The sequence below is a fragment of the Xiphophorus hellerii genome, chromosome 24 (assembly GCF_003331165.1).
Source record: "Xiphophorus hellerii strain 12219 chromosome 24, Xiphophorus_hellerii-4.1, whole genome shotgun sequence".
NCBI classification, from domain to species: domain Eukaryota; kingdom Metazoa; phylum Chordata; class Actinopteri; order Cyprinodontiformes; family Poeciliidae; genus Xiphophorus; species Xiphophorus hellerii.
The window spans coordinates 6992205-7012791 of record NC_045695.1 but is presented as its reverse complement, the minus strand read 5'-3'; the positions used below and the strand labels follow the sequence as shown (position 1 = coordinate 7012791).

The 20587-nt window shown below is 40.7% G+C and overlaps 1 protein-coding gene across 1 annotated transcript in view; it reads right to left on the bottom strand.

Annotated features, from left to right (window-relative positions):
- LOC116715523 (potassium voltage-gated channel subfamily H member 8-like) overlaps nt 1–20173 on the bottom strand; it is a 34362-nt gene extending 14189 nt beyond the window's left edge. The window contains exons 1-10 of the mRNA XM_032555958.1: nt 19677–20173; nt 10411–10644; nt 10169–10300; nt 8935–9080; nt 8506–8764; nt 7226–7383; nt 5923–6130; nt 3517–3888; nt 2869–3068; nt 1558–1807 (exon numbers count right to left, since the gene is read on the bottom strand). Coding sequence (XP_032411849.1) covers nt 1558–1807; nt 2869–3068; nt 3517–3888; nt 5923–6130; nt 7226–7383; nt 8506–8764; nt 8935–9080; nt 10169–10300; nt 10411–10644; nt 19677–19752 — 2035 coding nt within the window. The 5' untranslated portion in view covers nt 19753–20173. The remainder of the gene's footprint in view (nt 1–1557; nt 1808–2868; nt 3069–3516; nt 3889–5922; nt 6131–7225; nt 7384–8505; nt 8765–8934; nt 9081–10168; nt 10301–10410; nt 10645–19676) is intronic.
- Nucleotides 20174–20587: the final 414 nt, after the last annotated feature.

The window sequence follows — 20587 nt, the reverse complement described above, 5'->3', positions numbered from 1 at the left end:
CAAAAAGCAGTTTTCAAATGATGATTCCATCTTTTAGGAAAAACAGCTATACTAACCAACCTGACCCTGTGTGAAAATACAAGTGCCCCTCTGGTTTATCCACAAACTGGGATTGTTTTTTTTGTTTTTATTTCAGTTAGAATTCAAGAGATTACTAAAACAACACTTGTCTTACAACATGAAGAAGGCAAAAAAGCTCTCAGAAAGCAAAACTCTGAGTTTGAGTCTGAAACTCAGAGATGAAAAACAAAAGCCCGATTCACTTTTACCAAAAACATCTTGGTGCCCAAGACTTTTGGGAAAATATTTTGTGGACCATTGAGACAAAAATGGTACTTTAAGTTTGGCATTAAGCTAGCAAAGAGCATCATACCCACTGTCAAACATGGTGGTGGCAGTGTGGTGATGTGGAGCTGCTTTGCTGCTTTAGGATTGATAATACTTTTTGCTCTCTAGCAGAAAATCCTGAAGGAGATTTGCAATGCTAAAGCAACTCTGTTGTTTTTCAGTTCAGACTTTTACTGGCCTTTTACAAAAGCTTCAGTTTAGGCTCTTTTTTTCTACTGTACTTGTCGTTAAACACTATGAAATATAATCCAATGTGCCTACATTAAAACAATTCTGCAAAGAAGAGACGAACAACATTCCTCCAGCAACGGAAAGGACTCATTGTCGTTTATGTCAAGCATCTGAGATAGATGGTAAAGAATCACAACAACATCATTGTTGTGAAGAAGGGCAGCGCCATTGATGTTTAGGTTCAAGATTTCAGACTCTGGTTTGGATTTTTCTGTTCACTCAGCATTTTTGAGCGTGACAAAGAAAGCAAAAACTGCGGAAATCTGTTTGGACCGGAGCTGGATTTGCAAACGGGAATTCATTTTCCAGTGTTGATCCCTGATACCAACATTTCGGGTTTAACCAGTGTCGGAAAGTGAGTTTAAATTTCACATTCATGCAGTTTAAAGTTTATCAGGACCTCAGGGCTCTGCTAACCATCTCAGTGAAACTCCATATTCCACTTGATGGGGCGTGAATTGTTTTTCCAGAGGGGCAGCTTAATACCAACATTACTGCAGCTTTGTGAATACTGAGCCTGTGCTTGATTAGGTTCTGACTCTCTGCAAAACATTGAATGATCAATGACTTCATAAGTGCTGAATGGCTTCTTTTTCCTCATAGGTCCTTTTTACAGGTTGCAATAATCATTCAGAAACGTTTGTCAGAACGGAGTTCATAGTGATTTTTATCATAATTGGACTCTTCTTCTTCTCGATGATGATGCAGCATTCGCTACGTTTTCTTAAGCCAAGCTCCAACGTGTCAGTTTTTGAGTCACCTTCCTACCGGAATCTAGGAGGGCTTCTTTGGTTTGGACTCCTCAACAAAAAAGACCTTCAAGATTCAGGTGGAAAAATGGCTCTGATTAGCGTCGAACGCCTGGTACGCACCGAATCTGATGAGCTTACTGACAATAGATGAAGCAGAACATAAAATCCTGGAGCTAACATGGACGTAAGCTTTTGATGACGGTCACTGTAACACGGTTTCATTTACCCAGAATGGCCAGAACGGTGTTATCCTTCAGAACCTCCATAGATCCTGAGCAGACGAAGTATATCGCCTGGAGAGCGTCGCCCTGGCGGATGAGGAACTCTCCTGGAGCACAAAAGGAGGTCTTGATGATGAGCGATAGGGACCGGAGACAGCCCCTGCTGGCTGACTCAAACAGCGGCAGCTGCAGCAGCTCTTTATTCAAGTGCATGGCTATGTCAGCTCTCAGCTCGTCCGGGAAGTCCTTCAGCAGCTGGGGAGAAATTCAGGAGAAAATCGTCACTACATGGGCTACGCCCAAGTCTTTACGTTGGTTTAAGAGACGTCTTCTCTTTCTGCTTCGTTCTCTGACCATTACTGTGTGGGAGGGGGGAAGTAACTGGCAAAATTGAACCTTTCACCTTCCCACATATTCACAACCGATACATGCATCTAGCAAACAGCTACGCAGCGTCTCCGCAGATTTACAGCAAATGCTTCAACTCATAAAACTGATTTTTATATCAAATTAAGATAACCTGAGTAAAACTAAATGCCTTTTTAAAAATAATTTCTACTTAAATACTACCAGACCTACGCTAGCACCTGTTTGACAACAGGTAATAGGCAAAAGATCTCCTGAATCTGCAGAAATCGGTTGATTTGGATAGAAAAATCATAATTTAAATCAGTTCATCGTTGATTTATATTAAAATTAGTTTGATGATCTGCCAAATTTACATGTCACATGAAGAAAAGAAATATAAATCTGTAAGGAGACAAATACTTTTTCAGAGCACTGAAAGTAAAATCGAATCTATGGAACGCAAGTTATTCCTTCTTCTTACTACACAGTCTGCTTACCATCATCTTAACGTTTAAAAAAAAAAAAAGGATTATCTAGATTTGAATTCATGGAAAGGCCCAACCAAGTCTGAACTTCATGTCTGTTCATTAATCTGTTAAATTAAGAATCACTCCAGCATGATGGGAGCCAAAACACAACCCAAATCCTCCCTGTCCACTGAAAGGAGGCCTCAGATCAAATTAATCCTACTGCTACATGCAAAGTCAATCCAAATGAAAACGTTTTACGCTTTATGACACATTTCAAAGAATTGAAGTGATTGTTGGACACTTGACCTTTCAAAAACCAAACATTTACAAACAGCTTCTCTTCTTAATAGTATTTATATTTGCTGAATGCCACATAATGAGAGACATAACATGTCAGAGTCGTTTCTGAATGTCTCGACGTTTGCGTACGATACCTCGGCATTTGGTGTCTGAAGGTGAACAGTTCCATGTCTGGCTCATGCAGTTGAGCCCTCCTACCTCACTGACGTCGATGCCGTTGTTGACGGACCAGGTTGTCTGGAAGCACTCCATCATGCGCTGCTCCAAGGCCTTCGGTAGCCGATGCACACGGATGAAGTCCTTCAGGTCCTTGGTGCGGGTGTGGTAGAGGGAGCGACGCGAGTACATCCTCTGAATGATGGCCGTCACATTTCCGAAAACCACAGCATGCATTAAGGCTACGGAGGAGACAGCAGAAGGGATAGACGGGCTTTATACGGGCTCTTCTCTTGTTGTTTTTCGTATTTTGTTTATATTCTCCTGCCGAAACCTCCAGGAGAGGAGTATTTCAAAGATTTCATAAGGCAATTCCCTTTCTGTCATCATACTTAGAGGTATGTTCAGAAAACGGCATGAATTTGCATTTGTGATGGCAGGCTGTTTCTTGGTTTTCCTCTCAAACATCCAGTTGACATATAATCTACATAAAACACCAGCAGAAGGAGCAGAAAAACTTTGGTGGTTGATATCAAGGTTTGGTAATGCCAGTGAGCTTTGGAGTGGTTGTTGTTGTTGTCTTTTTTAACCTAACTTAAAAGGAAAATCTGCCAAATGTATAAATTTTTAACAGATTAATCATCAGATTATGAAGATAATCCTCAGTACAGTTGTTGAGGTTTAGCTCACCTCCTATCAGCATGGTGCAAATCGAGAAGATCTTCTCGGAGTCGGTGTTGGCCGAGACATTGCCAAAGCCCACGCTGGTGAGACTGCTCAGGGCGAAGTACAGCGATGTCACGTAGGAGCTCCTGACAGACGGCCCGCCGCTCAGCATCATCCCCGAGCCGTTCAACATCCTCAGTCTGGTCCTGGTGCCGTTCCACTGGCTCGGGCCCGCCGCCCCCGTCACATTCAGCGCCTCCAGCCCCGAAGCGTTCCAGTGACTGGAGTTGGCGGCTGTCACTGCACCGTGAGGGGAATCCGAAATGCCCAGCAGGGAGGTGAGAGGAGTCAGGAAGTATGGCGTTCCCAGACGTTTGGCCAGTTCATGGAGCCAGCCTGGTGGGAGAAGAGGGACCGTCCAGAAGAGGTTGTTAGCTTAATGAGAATACATAGGTGACCTTTTCTTTAAGGTTTTGCAGTGAAAACAATGTTTGGAGCGCAGCAGGAACTTTGTCATGTTTGTGAATTCAGATAGACAGTAATGGCTCTCTAACATTTCAGGAGATGTCAGGATGCATTTATTTTTGTACACAGATTAGATTGGTCACCTTTTCCTTTCAGTGAAGATGCAACATTTTTATTTGTTGTTTGGAAGGAAACATTGATAGAAATGAAAAAAATTAGTTAGGTAGATACATACAGTAAGTAAATAACTTCCTAATACCGAAATGGTAAAAAGTTTGCAGCCTAAGCAAGCTCAGTGGGTGGAATAGAGTCACTGACTTTGCTGCAATCCCTTCTTTTGGTGTGGAAACAAATAAGAGTTTTACGGCCTTTTCTATACCAAAACTCAAAGATTTCTTCCTCAAGACTTAACGGTTACTTGCCAACTACTTTCCTGGAACTTTCTGGCTCTTATCCCAGAACTTAGCAGATACTTTCAGAAAGCCCTTAAGTACTTTCCAAGACTTACCATTCCTGAAGTTCCTGAAACTATTACTTTCAGTGAAGTTCTGAAAAGGAACATTTAAGAGCCAGGAAAGGATCTGGTGTCATTCAAGAAAGTTTGGGGAAAGTACAAGGTAAGATCCAGAATGCATCTGTTTGAGTAAAGCTGCTGGAAAGTTCCGATAAAGTCAGCAAGTCCAATTAAAGTTTCAGTAAAGTTCCTGGTAAGCTGCAAATTATCTGGAATGTTACAGGAAAGTAACTAGTAAGTTCTATTAAAGTGTTTGCTAAGATTTGGGAAGTATCTGGTATGTTTCAGGAAGTTCTTGGTAAGTTTTGGGAGAATTACTTTGGAGGTTTTAGGAAAATAAGCAGTAAATTCTAGTTTTTGATTGTAGTACTGGCACCTCATGGTCCAGACTGAGATACGAATTTGCTTACCTACATTATTTCTTTGAACCAAAACAATATCCTTTTCAGTGTAATGATTTATAGTGTGTAAATATATTTTCCACATTTCCTCATGCGATGGAGATTATTATTATTATTATTATTATTATTATTATTATTATTATTATTATTATTATTATTATTATTATTATTATTATTATTATTTTGTCTTGCCTTTAAATTAAGAGCTTATCTTGTCTTTAGATGGTTATAGTTCAGTGTGCTATGTTTTTAAAAAGACTTGCTCACTTTTATCACAATATGAAAGCAGCTGAGGGTTACAGATGAAGGATTCTGAATTTGTGATTGTATTTTGCGACATTTTAAAAGCCATGCATCCACATACTCATTAACCCTGAGTGTAGGAGCACTGCTCTGCCCATCGGAAGCAGTTTTATCTTGCTCAATTACACACCCTCTGATTAATGGCTGACCCTCTTCACCATCTGCGTTGCAGCCCACCCCCAGTTTATGGTCATATTTGCATCCAAGGAGAGACCTTTCCATTTGTTTATGACCAGTCGCAACCTTTTTTTTATCACAGTTTTCTGATTTAAATCCCCAGAGCAGTACAGCCACTAGCTTCACTTACGCCTTTATCGTGTTGTTGTTTAGCACTGGTGAGCGCAGTGGGAGGGGGAACGGATCTCCAGAATTAGAAGTGTTTTCTCAGGAAGAGAACAGGCAAACACCTAGTGCCTGGATGCTCTGCCGGAAAGTAATTCACATGCTACAAACTATGAAGGACCATCTTACGTCTGGTGATACATGAGCTTTCTGGGAAGGTTCAGCAATTGAGTTTCTAAATGCCAGAGACAGCCACTGAAATATGTACGTCAGTACTTTTGACTTTTCACTGAGCCTCAGGGAAAAAACTTCAGACTTTAAACAATAGAAGAAGAAGACAAGAGTTCAGCTAAGATGATGGTTGATCATCAGGACGAATGATGAGGGGCTTACTATGTTAGACGTACTATGATGGAAAGACATCCATCCATCCATCCATCCATCCAAGCAGACTGATAGACCAACCTATGTCCCAGGAGGCGGGGTTATTGGTCTCAATCTCGCTGCGCCCGATGAAGTACCAGACACAGGCCATCCAGTGTGCCAGGAGGGCGAATGTGGACATGAGCAGCGTGAGGACCACGGCGCTGTACTGGGAGTAACGATCCAGCTTCTGCAGGAGGCGAAGAAGCCGAAGGAGACGCACCGTCTTCAGCAGGTGGACCCCAAAGTTCTGGGAAAAGGTTGAAGTCCAATAAAATTAAACAAGTAAGAAGAATTGGATATTAGGAAGTGATTAGTTATTCTGAGATGGAGTACACTGTTTTGAGTGACTTTAATCAGCCTGCAGTCAGAAAACTTTAGTAATTTGAATCACTCCTGTTTTTAATGACACTTAAGCATTCAGAAATGCCGTACAGACTTACAATAGATTAAATAAGCATCTGATCAGAGATTAGTGATGGATAAATATGTTTATACTGAAACTGGGACCCTGTTGCAGTTATCATAGATCGGATTTTCCTGCAGCATCATGTGTTTTTTTTGAGTAGCAACAGGTGGTCAGAAAACTAAATCTGCTTACGCTGCAGCTGAGCCTGAGCGGTGGATCTCTGCAGCTATTCCAGAGCTACCATGGGCCTCTTGGCTGCTTTTTTGATTTTCATTGGCGAAATGCACTACGTTGTGTCGGTTTATCGCATAAATCCTAGATAAAATACAGTCAAGTTCCATTACTGTGACTCAACATAATGTGGAAGAGTTTCAGGGTTATAAATTTATTGTATATTCTCTGATGTGTAATAATTTCATTGCCATTTATTTTGTAGAGATCTAAAAGATCTAGTGATGCCTCCCCACAGTTCAGTTGGCATTTTCAACAGCTTGCATCCGCTTGGCATCATTTATTTAATCTGGTTCCTTTAAACTGTAATTTATCCTCAGCCTCCTCATTTATCAGCCTAATCGCCAGCTAACTAATGAGGAGTTACACAATGAAGCTTGAAGTCTTTGGTTTTTTTCTGCCTTGAAGGAACAGTAAAACACATTTTGAAAGGGCTGGAATTCAGGGAAATATTGTTGTCCACATTCTAATTGCGCGCACTTGATATAATTTTGTTGCCATGGTGTTAGCCGAACATTTGCAGCCTTATTTAAAATCTACTTAAGTCAATGCCTGTAGAGAGACTAACAGCAGGGGGAGGCTACTGGGGGTAAACTCGAATGACGTCTGCGCACTTAAACGCGGGGAAGTGAAGGAGTGACCTTTTGTGTTTCCTACAAGAGAGGTCTGCCAGCTTACGGACGTCTTTGAATGCGTCAGACTCACCACACTGATGTTGAAGGCGTACAGAAGGTCAAAGGGCAACGCTGCAATCAGATCCACAGACAGCCAGGAGGTGACGTAATGAATGCAAATGGAGCGGGCGTCGTACACGACCTGCCCCGATGTGCTAACGTAGGTCGTTCTGAAATTTAGGACAATATCTGCAACGTAAACACAGTGTATGAACAGAGAGGCAGCGACAATCACTTACTTCTGCGGCACAAAATATTGGGACGTACGCTTATTTTTAAAACTTATTATTTTACCATATGGGGAATGTTCAGCAAAAACTAGTAGCTTAGCTTAATAAAACGAGGAGGATTGCAAAAAAAAAAAAAAATTCTAAAATTTCCAAACCAAAACCGATCAAATCTAACACCACCAGAAGTAAAAAAGAGCTGCCAGATAACCTAAATTTAAATTTACACAAACTTCCTGCAGCAGCTTTAGAAAAGAAGCCATTGAAACTCAAATAGAGCCAACAGGCGCTTTACAGACACCATTTATACAACTTCCTGTGGCAAACAGTAAAATGGTGCCAGTGTATGTAGTGTGGTAAGGCTGTGAACAGTTAAATCAGCAGCACATTATAGATGTACGGTGCTGTAAAAACGTAATTACACTCTCACGCACTTCTTCTGTCTTTGAAATTTTGCGTCTTAGATGAACAAAGCTTTTATGTCATACAAAAATAACTGAACTAATTCAGCTTTCATTTTTTATTTTATTTTTTTTTAGTTATTTTAGTCCCAAGAAACTCAAAAAACATGGAAGATTTCATTGCTTTATGTGTAAGACAAGTTATCAGTGAGTACTGAGTATTTCTCCTTCCCAAACAGAAGTTATCTCTTCATACACCTGGTCAGGTACCACAAATTTCACTCTCAGGTTGACCCAGATTGCAAATATGAAAAAATAAAACTCAGGGGCAAACTGTGTTCACCCAGTCTTGGAGTTTGTTACGGATGGGATGTGAGCTTGACCTGGTTCGTGAAATCGTTCAGGGAAATAAATCACTCAGACAGTCAACGGCAAATTGTGACAGAGGGAGCTGTTTCAAGGGCTGAGGGTAACGGATAACATATGCTGCATAAACTGTACAGCACTTCAACGAATCCGATTACATGGCACACCTCAGTTTTGCCATGTTGGGAAGGAAATAATAAGATGTAGGTGGAGTACGATCCATCATAAAAAGATAACCAAGGATGAAAGATCAGTAATGCTTCTGCCAAAGTAAAATAATTGAATAAGTAAATGCATATGAGACATAGAAATCTTACCGATGATGAAAAGTATCTCCACCAAGATGTCGCTGACACTCGGAGGGTTTCTGGCCGCTGAGGCGCCGTCTTCCCGTATCTCTACAGCGGTGAAGCAGACGTTGTAGGGAACAGTGACGGCTACGTAGAAGGTGGCCAGAAGGATGAGCCAGTCCCAGCCGGCCTTGAACGCACCGTAGTGAAGGAGGATGAAGCGGGACTTTTGGACGTCGGCCACCTTATACTCTGGGACTGGGTTGGCATTGGCTCCGAGAACACTCTTCAAACAGAGAAGCACGTGTAACCAAAAACTCACCCTAGAGACCATAAAAAGTTGGAAGGCTCAAAACAAATACTTGTTCTAACGGGTCACCGCTTCAATCTCTACCACCCATCCACCTGGATTACAACAGCGCTTGGTAAAAGATGTTCAAACACAGTATGTCTCACATTGTTGATTTTCAGTTTGCTCTTGGTTTTGTCCTGTTTCTGGAGATGACCAGAGAGATGGTAGAGGACGGCACGACTGCGCCGGCGCTCCATGTTGCACCCCGGGGGCCGATTGACCTGATGGACCTCCAATCCCTTTTCCTCATCTGAAAAAAATCCACAAAAAAGTCCAACAAGCCAAGTTATTCATTGTTCAGTATTCACGTAAAACCACAGAACAATTTGCAAATACTGAACCACAAATTGTACATGATACATTATTAAATCTTATTAAGTCTTGTCTCCCTTGACTTCCATATAAATACTTTTAAAAAATGAATATATAAAAAATATTACGGTTTTAAACAGCACCCCCAAAGCTTTCATTGGTCTCAGTTTCTGCATTTGCAGGCCTTAGCTTGTCTTTCAGTGTTGCATTTATCAGTTGCTTCTTCTGACTGCATTACAAAGGCAGGAAGCAGCTCTGTGGAAACGCAAAGCTATCTTCTTACAACCCTCTGCTGCTGTTGCAGGGATTAATTACTATGGTTGTCAAAGAGCCGAGCAGCATCTTGCAGGAATGCGCAACTGTTGACTGCGGAGGGAAGGACTGGGGAATCCGGAGCGTTGATGAAAGTTTTCCTGGCCTTTCCTCACAGGGAAAGGCCAGATTTTCTCGCGAACAAGCCATATCAAATCAATCACATCCTCAGAACAATCCCATTCCTTCCGGAAGTATATATTTGCAAAGATTTTGGGTGAGGGAGAAAAGCTTACAGAAAGAAATGTTACATTTTCAGAAGTTTGTATTTGAAGGTGAGTATTTGATGGTGGTGCACGTTCATAATTTAGGTCTCTTTTGACCATCTTCATTCAGTTCTAATCCCCAGAAAGAAAGGATGCAGACTGAACTTTTCCTACAATTCCTGTGTTTGCAAATGAAATACCACAGAATATTTTTTTTTATTGCACAGTGTCCACATTTTAATGTATTTAGCATATTGGCCTGGTGCAAAGTGGTGCACAAATTTCACCACTTTGGCATGTTTATTCACCAAAATGGGAGGAAGTCCTGAGCAGAAAGGAGGATTCATGACCAAAGAACCCAATATATTTCTGAAAAAGATTTGTTTCACCTCTTACCAAACTCCCTTCTTAATAAAAGCTCAGCTGCAGTCCCTCCACTGAATCATTTCATGTGAATTACAGTGGAATTGGATTTTTTTTTTTTTCTTTTTCTCATTTTCTCGCTCACCGATGTCAGAATCATTGCTCTGGTCCAGGTCCTTATTTTCTGTGATGTCCTTGTGCGAGACCAGGAAGAGAACCACCTCGCTCTTCTCATTCTTGATGGGAACTATGTCCAGCAGACACCAGAACTTGGAGCCTTTTGTTGAAGAAGTGCAAACATGAACATCATTTTTGCAGTGATACTGTATATACTGTATATATACAAATATACATAATAGTGTGAGTGTGACAGCTCCTTCCCCTTACCGCTCTTCTTGTACAGAACGATCTCAGTCTTGAACTCCCGCCGTTCGTCCAGAGCCTTTTGCATCTGTGAGGTGATCCGGTCGCTGGTTTCGCCGCCGTACAGGAAGTGGCACATGCAGCTCTTCTGCATCAGCTCGCCGCGGGCGAAGCCGGTCAGCTCGCAGAAGCCATCGGAGCAGTAGACAATGGGGAAGACGGACTGGACTTGAGCGTTTCCCAGAACAAAGTTACTGTCTGGGTAGAGGGAAGAAAACGAAAACACCACACAGGGAAGGAAAAGACAGTTAGTGGTACCACAGGGTTAATTTTTTTGTTATTGTTGCTTTTGTCCCTTCACACTTAGTTGCTTTAAACCACTCAAATTTCTTTTGTCAGACAATGGTAAGCTAAATAAAACCAATTTTTCTTTTGGACAGATGAGTCACAAACCTACTGATACAATCAAAACCAAACTGACAACATAAAGTCGACTGACAGACCAAATTCAAGAAGAGATGACAAAAAAAATATTATTAACAGGTCTGCAGGTTATCTGTCATCTGTTCTTGAACTTGTTCTGTCTCAGCTAAGGTCAGAGTTCAACAATAAGGAAGATAGACTATGTGGAAGTGGCATCCTAAGGAGAGCTCCAATGTTCATTTACCAAAAGATTTCAATGATCTTCAAGGCTTTTGGGAGAATTTTTTTTCTGTATTGATGAGACAACAATTGATGTGCAGTGAAACCGTGTAAATGTGATGAAGAACAAAAACAATAGCATCATGTAATACTGTGTTTACATGACAGCGCTGAAATGCGTAATTTTCAGAAGAAACATCTGGGTTTTCCTTCCCGCTGTTCATAAACAAAGCCCGCCGGATGAATGTGGGGCAATTGTGAAGCGCCTCTTTAAAGATGAATTGCGCTACTCGCGCCGTCATTTTCACGCTTTTCATGATTTATGAAGTCGAGAGGTCTTGACCTACAATTTCCCCAGGATTTCATGCTAATTCACAGAAGGCAACATTTATGCAAAAACGTCTTCTCTTGGTCTCCTTCTGCATTTGGGTCTAAGCTCTGGAAAGCAATTCATCCCACTTTGAAGGCGAGTCTTTGATGAGTATTTAGCAAGCCTCCTGATTTTCAATGAACTCTACATTACTACCATACTCTCTTGTTTCTCTTCTTATCCATTTTAGTTCACGTCACCTCTGCTCTACCACCTCTATTCCCTCTACAAGGCTTTATTTTAGAGAAGTGTTGCTGCAAAAATCCGAAAATATATTGCTCTGAGCTACAAAGATAACCTGTAGCTATGGGGCAAAGGCGGTTATTAAAAGTAATCTGTGCATGTCATCAGCCTGCAGCTATGATAGCATTAACAGTGTTCTCAAGGTCGGAATTTGGAAATTGTTCTTTGAAGAAAATACTTTTTTTGTGCTCCATCGTATTATTTAATCTTTATAACTTAAATTTAACATTTTGCAATTCAGTTTTCATCCACACATTTATTCCCACACTAGCAGAGGGATTTTCTCACCGAGATCCTTCATTCAGATTTTATTTATGGATATTTTCATACAGACGAAGGGCTTTCCTGAGGCTAAAAATAGACATTTAATTCCAAGATACACAACAAAATGAACAAAGTCCACACACAGATAAACAAATATTGGTCATTGATTTCTGCCGAGTCTGAAAATACAGTACCACTTGAAACTCCATAAATCCTTGTAGAAATATGGACAGTTTTGACATAATTTCTACATTTTGAACTCAATCACTTTCAGCAGACTTTTTTTAGTTTGGAAAAGAGTCAGAGCAAAAACAACAATATTTTTAAAGCTTTCCGCTGGCACTGATTGCGAATCAAAAAGATTGCGTGCTCTTGAACAACTATAAAGTTATCAGGCAGCGATAAAAGCCGCAGTTTTGACGAGCGACTTGACAGCCTGAGGTATTGGAACAATCTGGACTGAGGACATAATGAAATGTAAAGAAGTGAAGCCGACGAATCATTCATTTTCAACGGAGATAATTAAAGTCCCAACATAAATGAATCCGGATTGACATTAGCGCTCGCTTTGAAGAATGCAAGCAATAAAAAGTCAGGCGGAACAGGCAGGAGCATAAATGATGGGAGCGAGAAGACGAGCGGACAGAGCAGAGATCAGCAGAGACGATGAACGGCGGATAATGGTGTTTTATGATTTGTATATTAACAAAGAACGTTAATCTAAACATGAGTCTGACAAACAGCCTCTCAGTGCTGAAGGAAGCACATGTGCAAGGGGGACGTTTTGTGGCTTGTGTATGAGAATTGCTCATTACAACATAGTTGACTTGTAAGTGATACGCTTCTAAAGATTTTATCTGTGATTTTTTTAGTTATGAAAAAGCAAATAATGTGTAATCCTAGAGTTTAAAGTAAATGGTATTATTTCTACAGGAGCTGATCATGGGGTATATGGTAAACGGTTTTCTTTTGAACAAAAACAGAGGCTGAATGCAGTGCAGTGCACACAAACATGTCAGATTTGACCTTTCACCTACTTTAACAACTTTTTTTTTAACCATTATAATATTTCTTTACCTTCAGTTTTTATTTGGTCTGGGTTCAACTGTGACCTTTCTTTCCTTAAAAAAAATTAAATACTGGACCTTAGATTTGTCAAATATTTTATAAAATTTGTCCAGGCAGGATTTTGAAAGCATCATCCACGCCTTTATTATCGCTTGCACCTAACACTGTTTCATGTCTGTTTTTGACTTCATCTGCTATTTTTACGTTTTCTCGTTATTTACCTCTCTTTGATCAAACATTTGTTGCTTTTAAACGTGCTTGGCGAATAAGTCGGATCGGATCTTTAGCCTCGAGGAAAAACGGATCTGAAGCAGATGAAACGGTGACTGCTAGCATCCTCTCCTCAAAACCCCACTTAAAAAGGACCTGACTTGTCCCTGTTAGATTCACCCGGTTAAAGTTTCATTTTAATAATTTTCTGTGTGAGCTATTAATCTCTTTCCCAGCTCCTACCTACTGCTCAGGTCTTGCAAATATAATACAGGTCTCCAAGCAGTAGATCTTGGCACAGAACGCAAAGTGCAGTGAGTCAGACGGATTTATGCCGACAACAGCGACGGCGTTGTCGTCTCCTTGAGCGTGTCATTTCCACCAGGTGTCCTAAATAGACGGGGAAAGGCTGTAATATTGTCTGATTGTTCAAGAGGTTGTGTGTTGAAGCAGGGGGCGGAGGCTCACTGTGACTCTGAGCCATAAGTATGACGCCGCCAGAGACTTTAAAGAGTGTGAGAAAGTATAATAGGATTGGATGAATCACTTTGCAGAGAAAAAAAAAAAAGTCTTGTGCTCTTGGGATGATTAACTGGCAGAAAAGATGAACATTGTATTATTTAGGGAAAGTAACCCAGTCGTTGCTTGAATTGTGGCTTAATGATTGTTTTTTTTTTATTCTTGAGAATATGTCAACCAAATTATTACTGTTTCATGTCATAGTTCAGCCAGGCAAAAAAAGAGCATTTTAAGAGATTATTCAGATTTTTTTTTTTTTACAGTGAGCTTCTCTTGAGAGATTATGGGTAGTAAATGTCTTACCTGTAGCAGATAACTCCAAGATATCCATGTTAAAGATGTTAAAGTCTTAAAATTAGCTTCTGTTGTTTTCTCTAAAGAGCAATATTTTTTTCCAGGTTCAAATGTTGATATTTGACCTGTGATTTTATTAAAAAGAAGAATAAAATTCTGTCATCATATGGGGTATTAAAATAAATTAGGCTAAATGCAAATAAAAGCCACACTTTTCAGATTTTTACATGAAAACCATTCTAAAACAATGAATCTTTTCTTTCACATTTCACAAATGCACACTCCTATGTGTTGATCTGCCATGTGAAATCCTAGAAATATAAATTACATTTTTATTTTAACTCCTGCTGAAATAAATGCAAGAACACGCACTAGTACTAACTCAGATCTTTGCATTTAAATATTTTAAATTGTTTTCCACTCATTGAGCCATTTGTTTTGTTTTGGGTTTTTTTGTAAGAAAAAATCTGGTCACACTGTTGGTGCGCCATTACTTCCCTCCTGGCTTTTGGTTCTGATCATTTCTTCTTTCATTCAGCGCCTGCTCTCTCCCCAGACGCCAGGCAGGCCCGTCCCATCCCCACTGCAATCCGGGCGTAATAACGACGAGATGAACTCCAAACCCCCGTCACGCTCAGCCGCTGAGCTCCGGGAACCCCGATAAACCCTGGTGCTTACACTGTGGCTGTGGCAGCCAGGCTCGCGGCCGACCCAATACACCACCGCAATCGATGCAAAGAACTGAACAGTTTGAGTTTGGAGGTGGGAACATCGTGATTCAGCATATGATGCCACACGTAATCAAAAAAGAAGAGAAAAAAAATCTATTCAGGTCAGTTATCGAAACTCAAATATGATCCATTACGCACAGTTTCTTTAGATGATAATTTGAATAACACAAATTCACTTTCTCAATAAGTTCTAGTTACATAACACCAATAAAAATACAGAAATGTTCAGGCCACCCGCGAGAAGGTCTGTGCTAAAATAAGCTGGCTGTTCACAAGCATATGAGTGGAAGATCGAGTGGAAGGAAAACGTGTGGAAGCAACAGCTGCAAAAATGTATGATTTGTGGGAGATCTACAAGGAATGGACCGACAGTTAAGCATGCCGGTGGCAGTGTGATGGTTTGTGACGTTCAGTTGAAGCCCAGTGGGTTATGTAACAGAACAATGATCTGCAGGTTCACCTCTAAACAGCCTGAAACACTCCCAAGTGTGACTGATTTACAAGGATTCTGTAAAGTAGAGTGGGCCAAAATTCCTCCACAGTGATTATCACAATAGCTTGAGAGCAACTGTTTCACTTCCTTTATTAGATTTTTAAAATAAGATGCCTTTTCGATGATGAAGTTTCCCTAGCTTTCCAAAGCAATTGCAAAACAATCCTCTTGATTCTACCAGCGCTAACAGGAAATATGTTGTGTTAGCATTCATCCTCACCGCTCTGTCTCTAATGTGCGACCTACATAGCGACGTAAAACTGTACGTTCGCCTTGTTGGGTTGCCCTGGGTTGCATCATGCACATTGGAAAAGACTTCAATCGTGATTTTTTTTTTTTTTTTGCTGTTATCTCAAACATGCACAGCGTGCGGAAATCTTTGCACATCAGATACTACGCCGTGTTTAAAAGAGATAGCAGCGGTCGCTCAGCATGGCATAGTTTGGAACTGATACTGCGGTTCAGCTGCACTGGGTACGTTAGAGTCTGAATTAGAGATCCTAAATACCAAACATGAGTGCTGATTTCCTTGTTAACAGATCAGATTGTTAGTTATTTGATCCATGGTGCACCTGTTCCTAACCAACGCTCCAGGAGAATAGGATTAATTTCCCTTCGGGATCAATAAAGTACTTTTGAATTTAATTTGATACTCGGCTTGATGTAAAGACCATCTTGGTGGTCACTTGATTATACTTTTCCATGACATTAAACAAAGGAATAAAGTTGGATCATGGTTTAACCAGTATTTCAAGAAATTGCAAGTTGTTCGCATAAAATCCAGTTGGTGTTCCCTGGCTAGACTTTTTTTTTGTGTGTTATCCCAAATCTGTTGTGTCCCATTTTTCAGATGATGGTAAAATAGTTGAAGCATCTTCAAAATCCTAATAATTTTAATCTTTTGAAATAACATATTTTCACCATTTTAGTGAATTACAATCAGACGCAGCCTGTGTCAGAGTGCTTTAAAATTTCTCTATAGGTTGCTGGTGTGTTAGGTCTCCAAACCACTCCCCGCTGTTATTTCTCAGGACTTCCTCCTCCTCACTGGATAAATTTTAGTTTCTACAAAACAAAAATTTGTCTTGGAGATTTTCCTCTCACTACTTTAGCCTTGGCTGTCATTTTAGTTTTGCTTTGATCCCCAAGTTCAGCATTTCCAAAGGTATCATCCCCACGCTTCCGCAAATTAAGCTGCTTTCTTGACTTCTTTGTGCCTTTTCTTTTCTTTTTTAAAAATACTTTTTCAAAACATATCTCAACACAACTACAAAGGAAAATGACGATATAGTCTTTTGAAGTATTGCTATCTGCGCTCATCGTCCAGGTTTCTAACTTTTTCAACCCTCATTCGTATCACACAGTACAGATTTGATCTGTTTTGTTTTTTTTATCCAAACGCAAAGTCAAACTGACACTTTGAATGACATCGTTTGCATTTTTATCCTGCATTTGCATCTAAAATATGTACATCTACATGTTCTCTGGATGCAGATCAAACGAACTTTAGGGATGGTGAAAGTCACAGCGACAAACTCGTATTGTCAAAGTTGGACTTCACCACTTCAGGACTTCATCTCTTAGGTAACCAGCACACCAACCTCTCAATGCAGAGTGAAGCCTCTTTCTGATTAAACACTTCAAAATGAGAGAGCTGAGAAGCACATTATGGAGGAATCCAAATGAATCAGAGGAGGCAAGAGCCAAATTATCAGCAGCCTTCTCTTCGGGCTCTTGGGAGTAAAAAATAAGCCTCACTTATCTACCTGCAGAAAACACCTGCAGTCTGTCCAGAGGGACGATTTCATCCCTCGGGGTGATGCGGGGGTTAGCCCGGATAACGGCTTCAGTCGGTTTTTGCTTGCAGCTGACTGCAGATGTGCGGCTCTAGCCACATCTATGTCACCAGGAATTGAGGAGGAAAGAAGACGGATTGTGATGATCCAGATATGAATTTAATTGAATGAACTGAACTGAATTAGGAAGACTTGTGGGTTTAAATTCCCAAACTGGACTGTAGAACTCTTTTTGAGAGTTTTTTAAAGATATTTTGACACAATTTACTAAATAAAGCTTTTAAAATTGCTCAGGTTGCAAAATGTATGAAACCATTAATATATCTAACAATGAGCACAGAAGACGTATGATGTAAATTAATAATTGACAAAATTATTTAACTATGCTCAATGCTGAATAAGCGGGTAGTGATTATTGATTAGCTTCTAAGACAGATAGAAAACAGAATTCTCCCAGATATCCCCGATTATCAGTATTTGACTGATTATTCCATTTTATGAAAGCAAAAATATGACTGTGGCAAACACCAGCAATGTTTATCTTGTATATAAATTTATAAATATACATTTCCTTTGGTTTGGATCTCCATTTCAGAACGGAGCACCTCCTTGCTTGTTGGCATGCGCCTTCAGGACCTCGTTACGTAAGACGCTTAAACTGAAACAATGACGGTTTGCGTATTGATTGACAGGAGTCTCTTTACACTAAATGTGGGGTTAATACTCAGAGGGATGAGCTGGGATTTGCAGCGAGTGCAAACCAGGTGAATAGTATTTGGATGAGAGATGTTTGGCGGTGTTAATGAATGACCCCTCATTGTGTTGATTCAAATCTGCTCTGTCGCTCCGATGATTGTTATTTTTGGAGCCAGGAATTTCCAAGTCTTTGGCGAGACTAGGAAATTTAACTCCGCGGATGTTCTGACCGAGAGGAACCGGTGGAAGATTTAAGTCTGCAGATGTGCGAAGCTGGCAGGAAACTCACAGCCAAGGCTTGCGGCCGACTCTGCGGCGAAGGCTGACTGAAAGTTGATAAAAACCGGAGTCAAAAGTGACTCAGGACATCGCCAGATCGGACAGGAAATGATTAAATCTTTGAAAAATGACACACTACGACGACAGAAGTGGGAACAAGCTGCTAATCGGAGCCTGACAGTCAATTTCAGTTTCCCACACCCCCTACCTGTCCTGCCCTGACAACCAACCGACTGCCTGGCTGGCATGTTTGGATGTGGATTAAAAGCGGCGCTGTGTGGAAGCATGACGGACAGTTGTCATGTTCAAACATTTCAGCATACGCTTTAGAATAAATTACAAATCTGCATTAATTACCACTATAGATTGAAAGGACAGTAGTACATTATGCAGGAGCTGAATGTATTCTCACCACAGATGCTGTCAGGAGACCACACATTTGCATCGTAAAAGTGATGACCTGGTTTTTCCACTGAACTGAGTTTTTGTTGGGGGGGGGGAACCAAATTTGCTCTCAATTTTAAAAGGTAAGACTTTGACAGAGTGGCAGTGGCCAGGCTGCAAAGCCTCAAACGTGTTCTGGTTTGTCTTCTGATTCTGAAACCTCTGTTTCTATGGATTGTGTTGGATCTTATACCTTAGGTTTGTGGTGTACTGACTTTAATATGACTATAGTTGAATGTAATTTGCATTTGATGAGATAGACCAACACAAAGAAGTGCGTAATTGTGACGAAGCTGGAAAAGGATACATAATTATTAGCATTCTGAGTATACAGTGAATGCACCTTGACCTTTTCTTTTTGTGCATTTCTATTAACTTTGTGGCCAGTATCAATTTCTCAATTGTATTTAGATCCAGACTTTGATTGGACCATTCTAAATGCTTCGACCTAAGCAGTTAAATAAATTATGGTTATTTTCCTGCTAGCCATCATGATGCTACCGCCACCGTGTTTCACCATGTGACAGTTTTTCCTCTTTAATCTAACAGCACTTTCATTTTGCTGTCTTGTTCCCCCTCCATGGCTTGTCTTACGGCTTTTAAATTACACACATTTAGACTTTAAATTATTAATTAGGTTATCGCCTTTGTTGGCGAAGAGAGTGTGCACTGACAAGGAATTATAATATGTATGAACACTGTTTATTTAAATAAAGATAAGTTGGAATAGTTGGTTGCACTGGGTTCTCTCTAGAGGTATACATGCCACACTTTACAGATTTTTATTTGCCAAAACGGCGTTCTTCACTACTTTATGTTGGTTTATCACATGCGATTGCTATAAATTGAGTTAATGTTGGTAGTTTAAATGTTGAAAAATATATGATTACTACTCTCCATTCTATATTTTTTAATCTTTTGTGAAAATCCTTGTAGATTAGACGGGTCACTTAGCACTGTCCATTTTTTAAAAAGAATTTCACAACTTATTTGCAGCATGCATAAGTAGGAATCTCTCTGTCTTCATATTAGCAACCAGACCTACACAAGTTTACATCTTTGGATTAATTCACCATGATTTATTTCCCAAATCAGCAAGTTATTTTTTTTCCCGGAGTTTCATATTTCTACAATAAACAAATCTGGCCAAGAACAGAAATAAAAGAAGTCCCTAAAGTGATAAAAAAAAAAAAAAAAAAAAAGGTGGTTTCGCACTGAAATACAGAGATTGGTGCACTCACGGGTCCCATCGAACCGAGTGGCGATGGTGTCCAGGAAGGTGTTCTGAGGCGCAATCAGACCCCGCATCACCGGCATCCGGGAGCGCGTCGAGCCGCGTCTTTCCCTGCGCTCCGAGCCATGGCTCTCCGCGGCGGTGGTCACGAAGCCCGGCAGGAACCTGGAGGAGTTCCCCGGCGCTCCTCCCAAGCCCTGGAGGAGGGCGCCGAGCCGAGACAGCGGGGACTCCACGGTCCGTGGTTGTTTCCGCCGAGCACCGCGCGGGTGATCCCGGCTCGCAGAGGCGGAGAGATGGAGCCGCTAGAGGCAGGCAAAGGGGGGCGAGGACGGAGGGGATGGAGGGATGGAGGGACCGCGGCGAGGATGGTCACATTTACGCACGGATGTGCTGCAATCCCACCCCTCTCACCTCTCTGCCTCTCTCTTCCTCTCCTCTTTTTCAGCTCAAACACTTTCTTCACTCCACACATTCGCCCTCCTCAGCATGCTGACTGAAAAAGCTTTTCCTTTCTCCTTTTTTTCCCTCCCCCTCCCCCATATTTGAAATTCAGTCTTTCCTCACCTCCCATTCTTTAATCTCCTGGTGAATGCTGCTGAAAGTTTCATAATTATTATTATTATTGTTGTTATTGTTATTATTATTGTTATTATTAATAATAAATTACTACCATCTCAGTCTGTCGCGTTTCACACTTGAAGCTGCTGAATTTGTCACTTCCAGAACAAAATGAGCAACTCATTCAGGATTTGGCATATTAAAAAGATTCATCAAGATTAAATTAATTTTGCAATTAACGACTGAAATATGCGTTATGTATTAATTTTAATTTTTCATGTACCGGTAGGTGTTTTTAGAGTCACTCCAAGGAGAACTTCCAGCTTAGGTGTCATGATATGGAGATGTTTCCATATT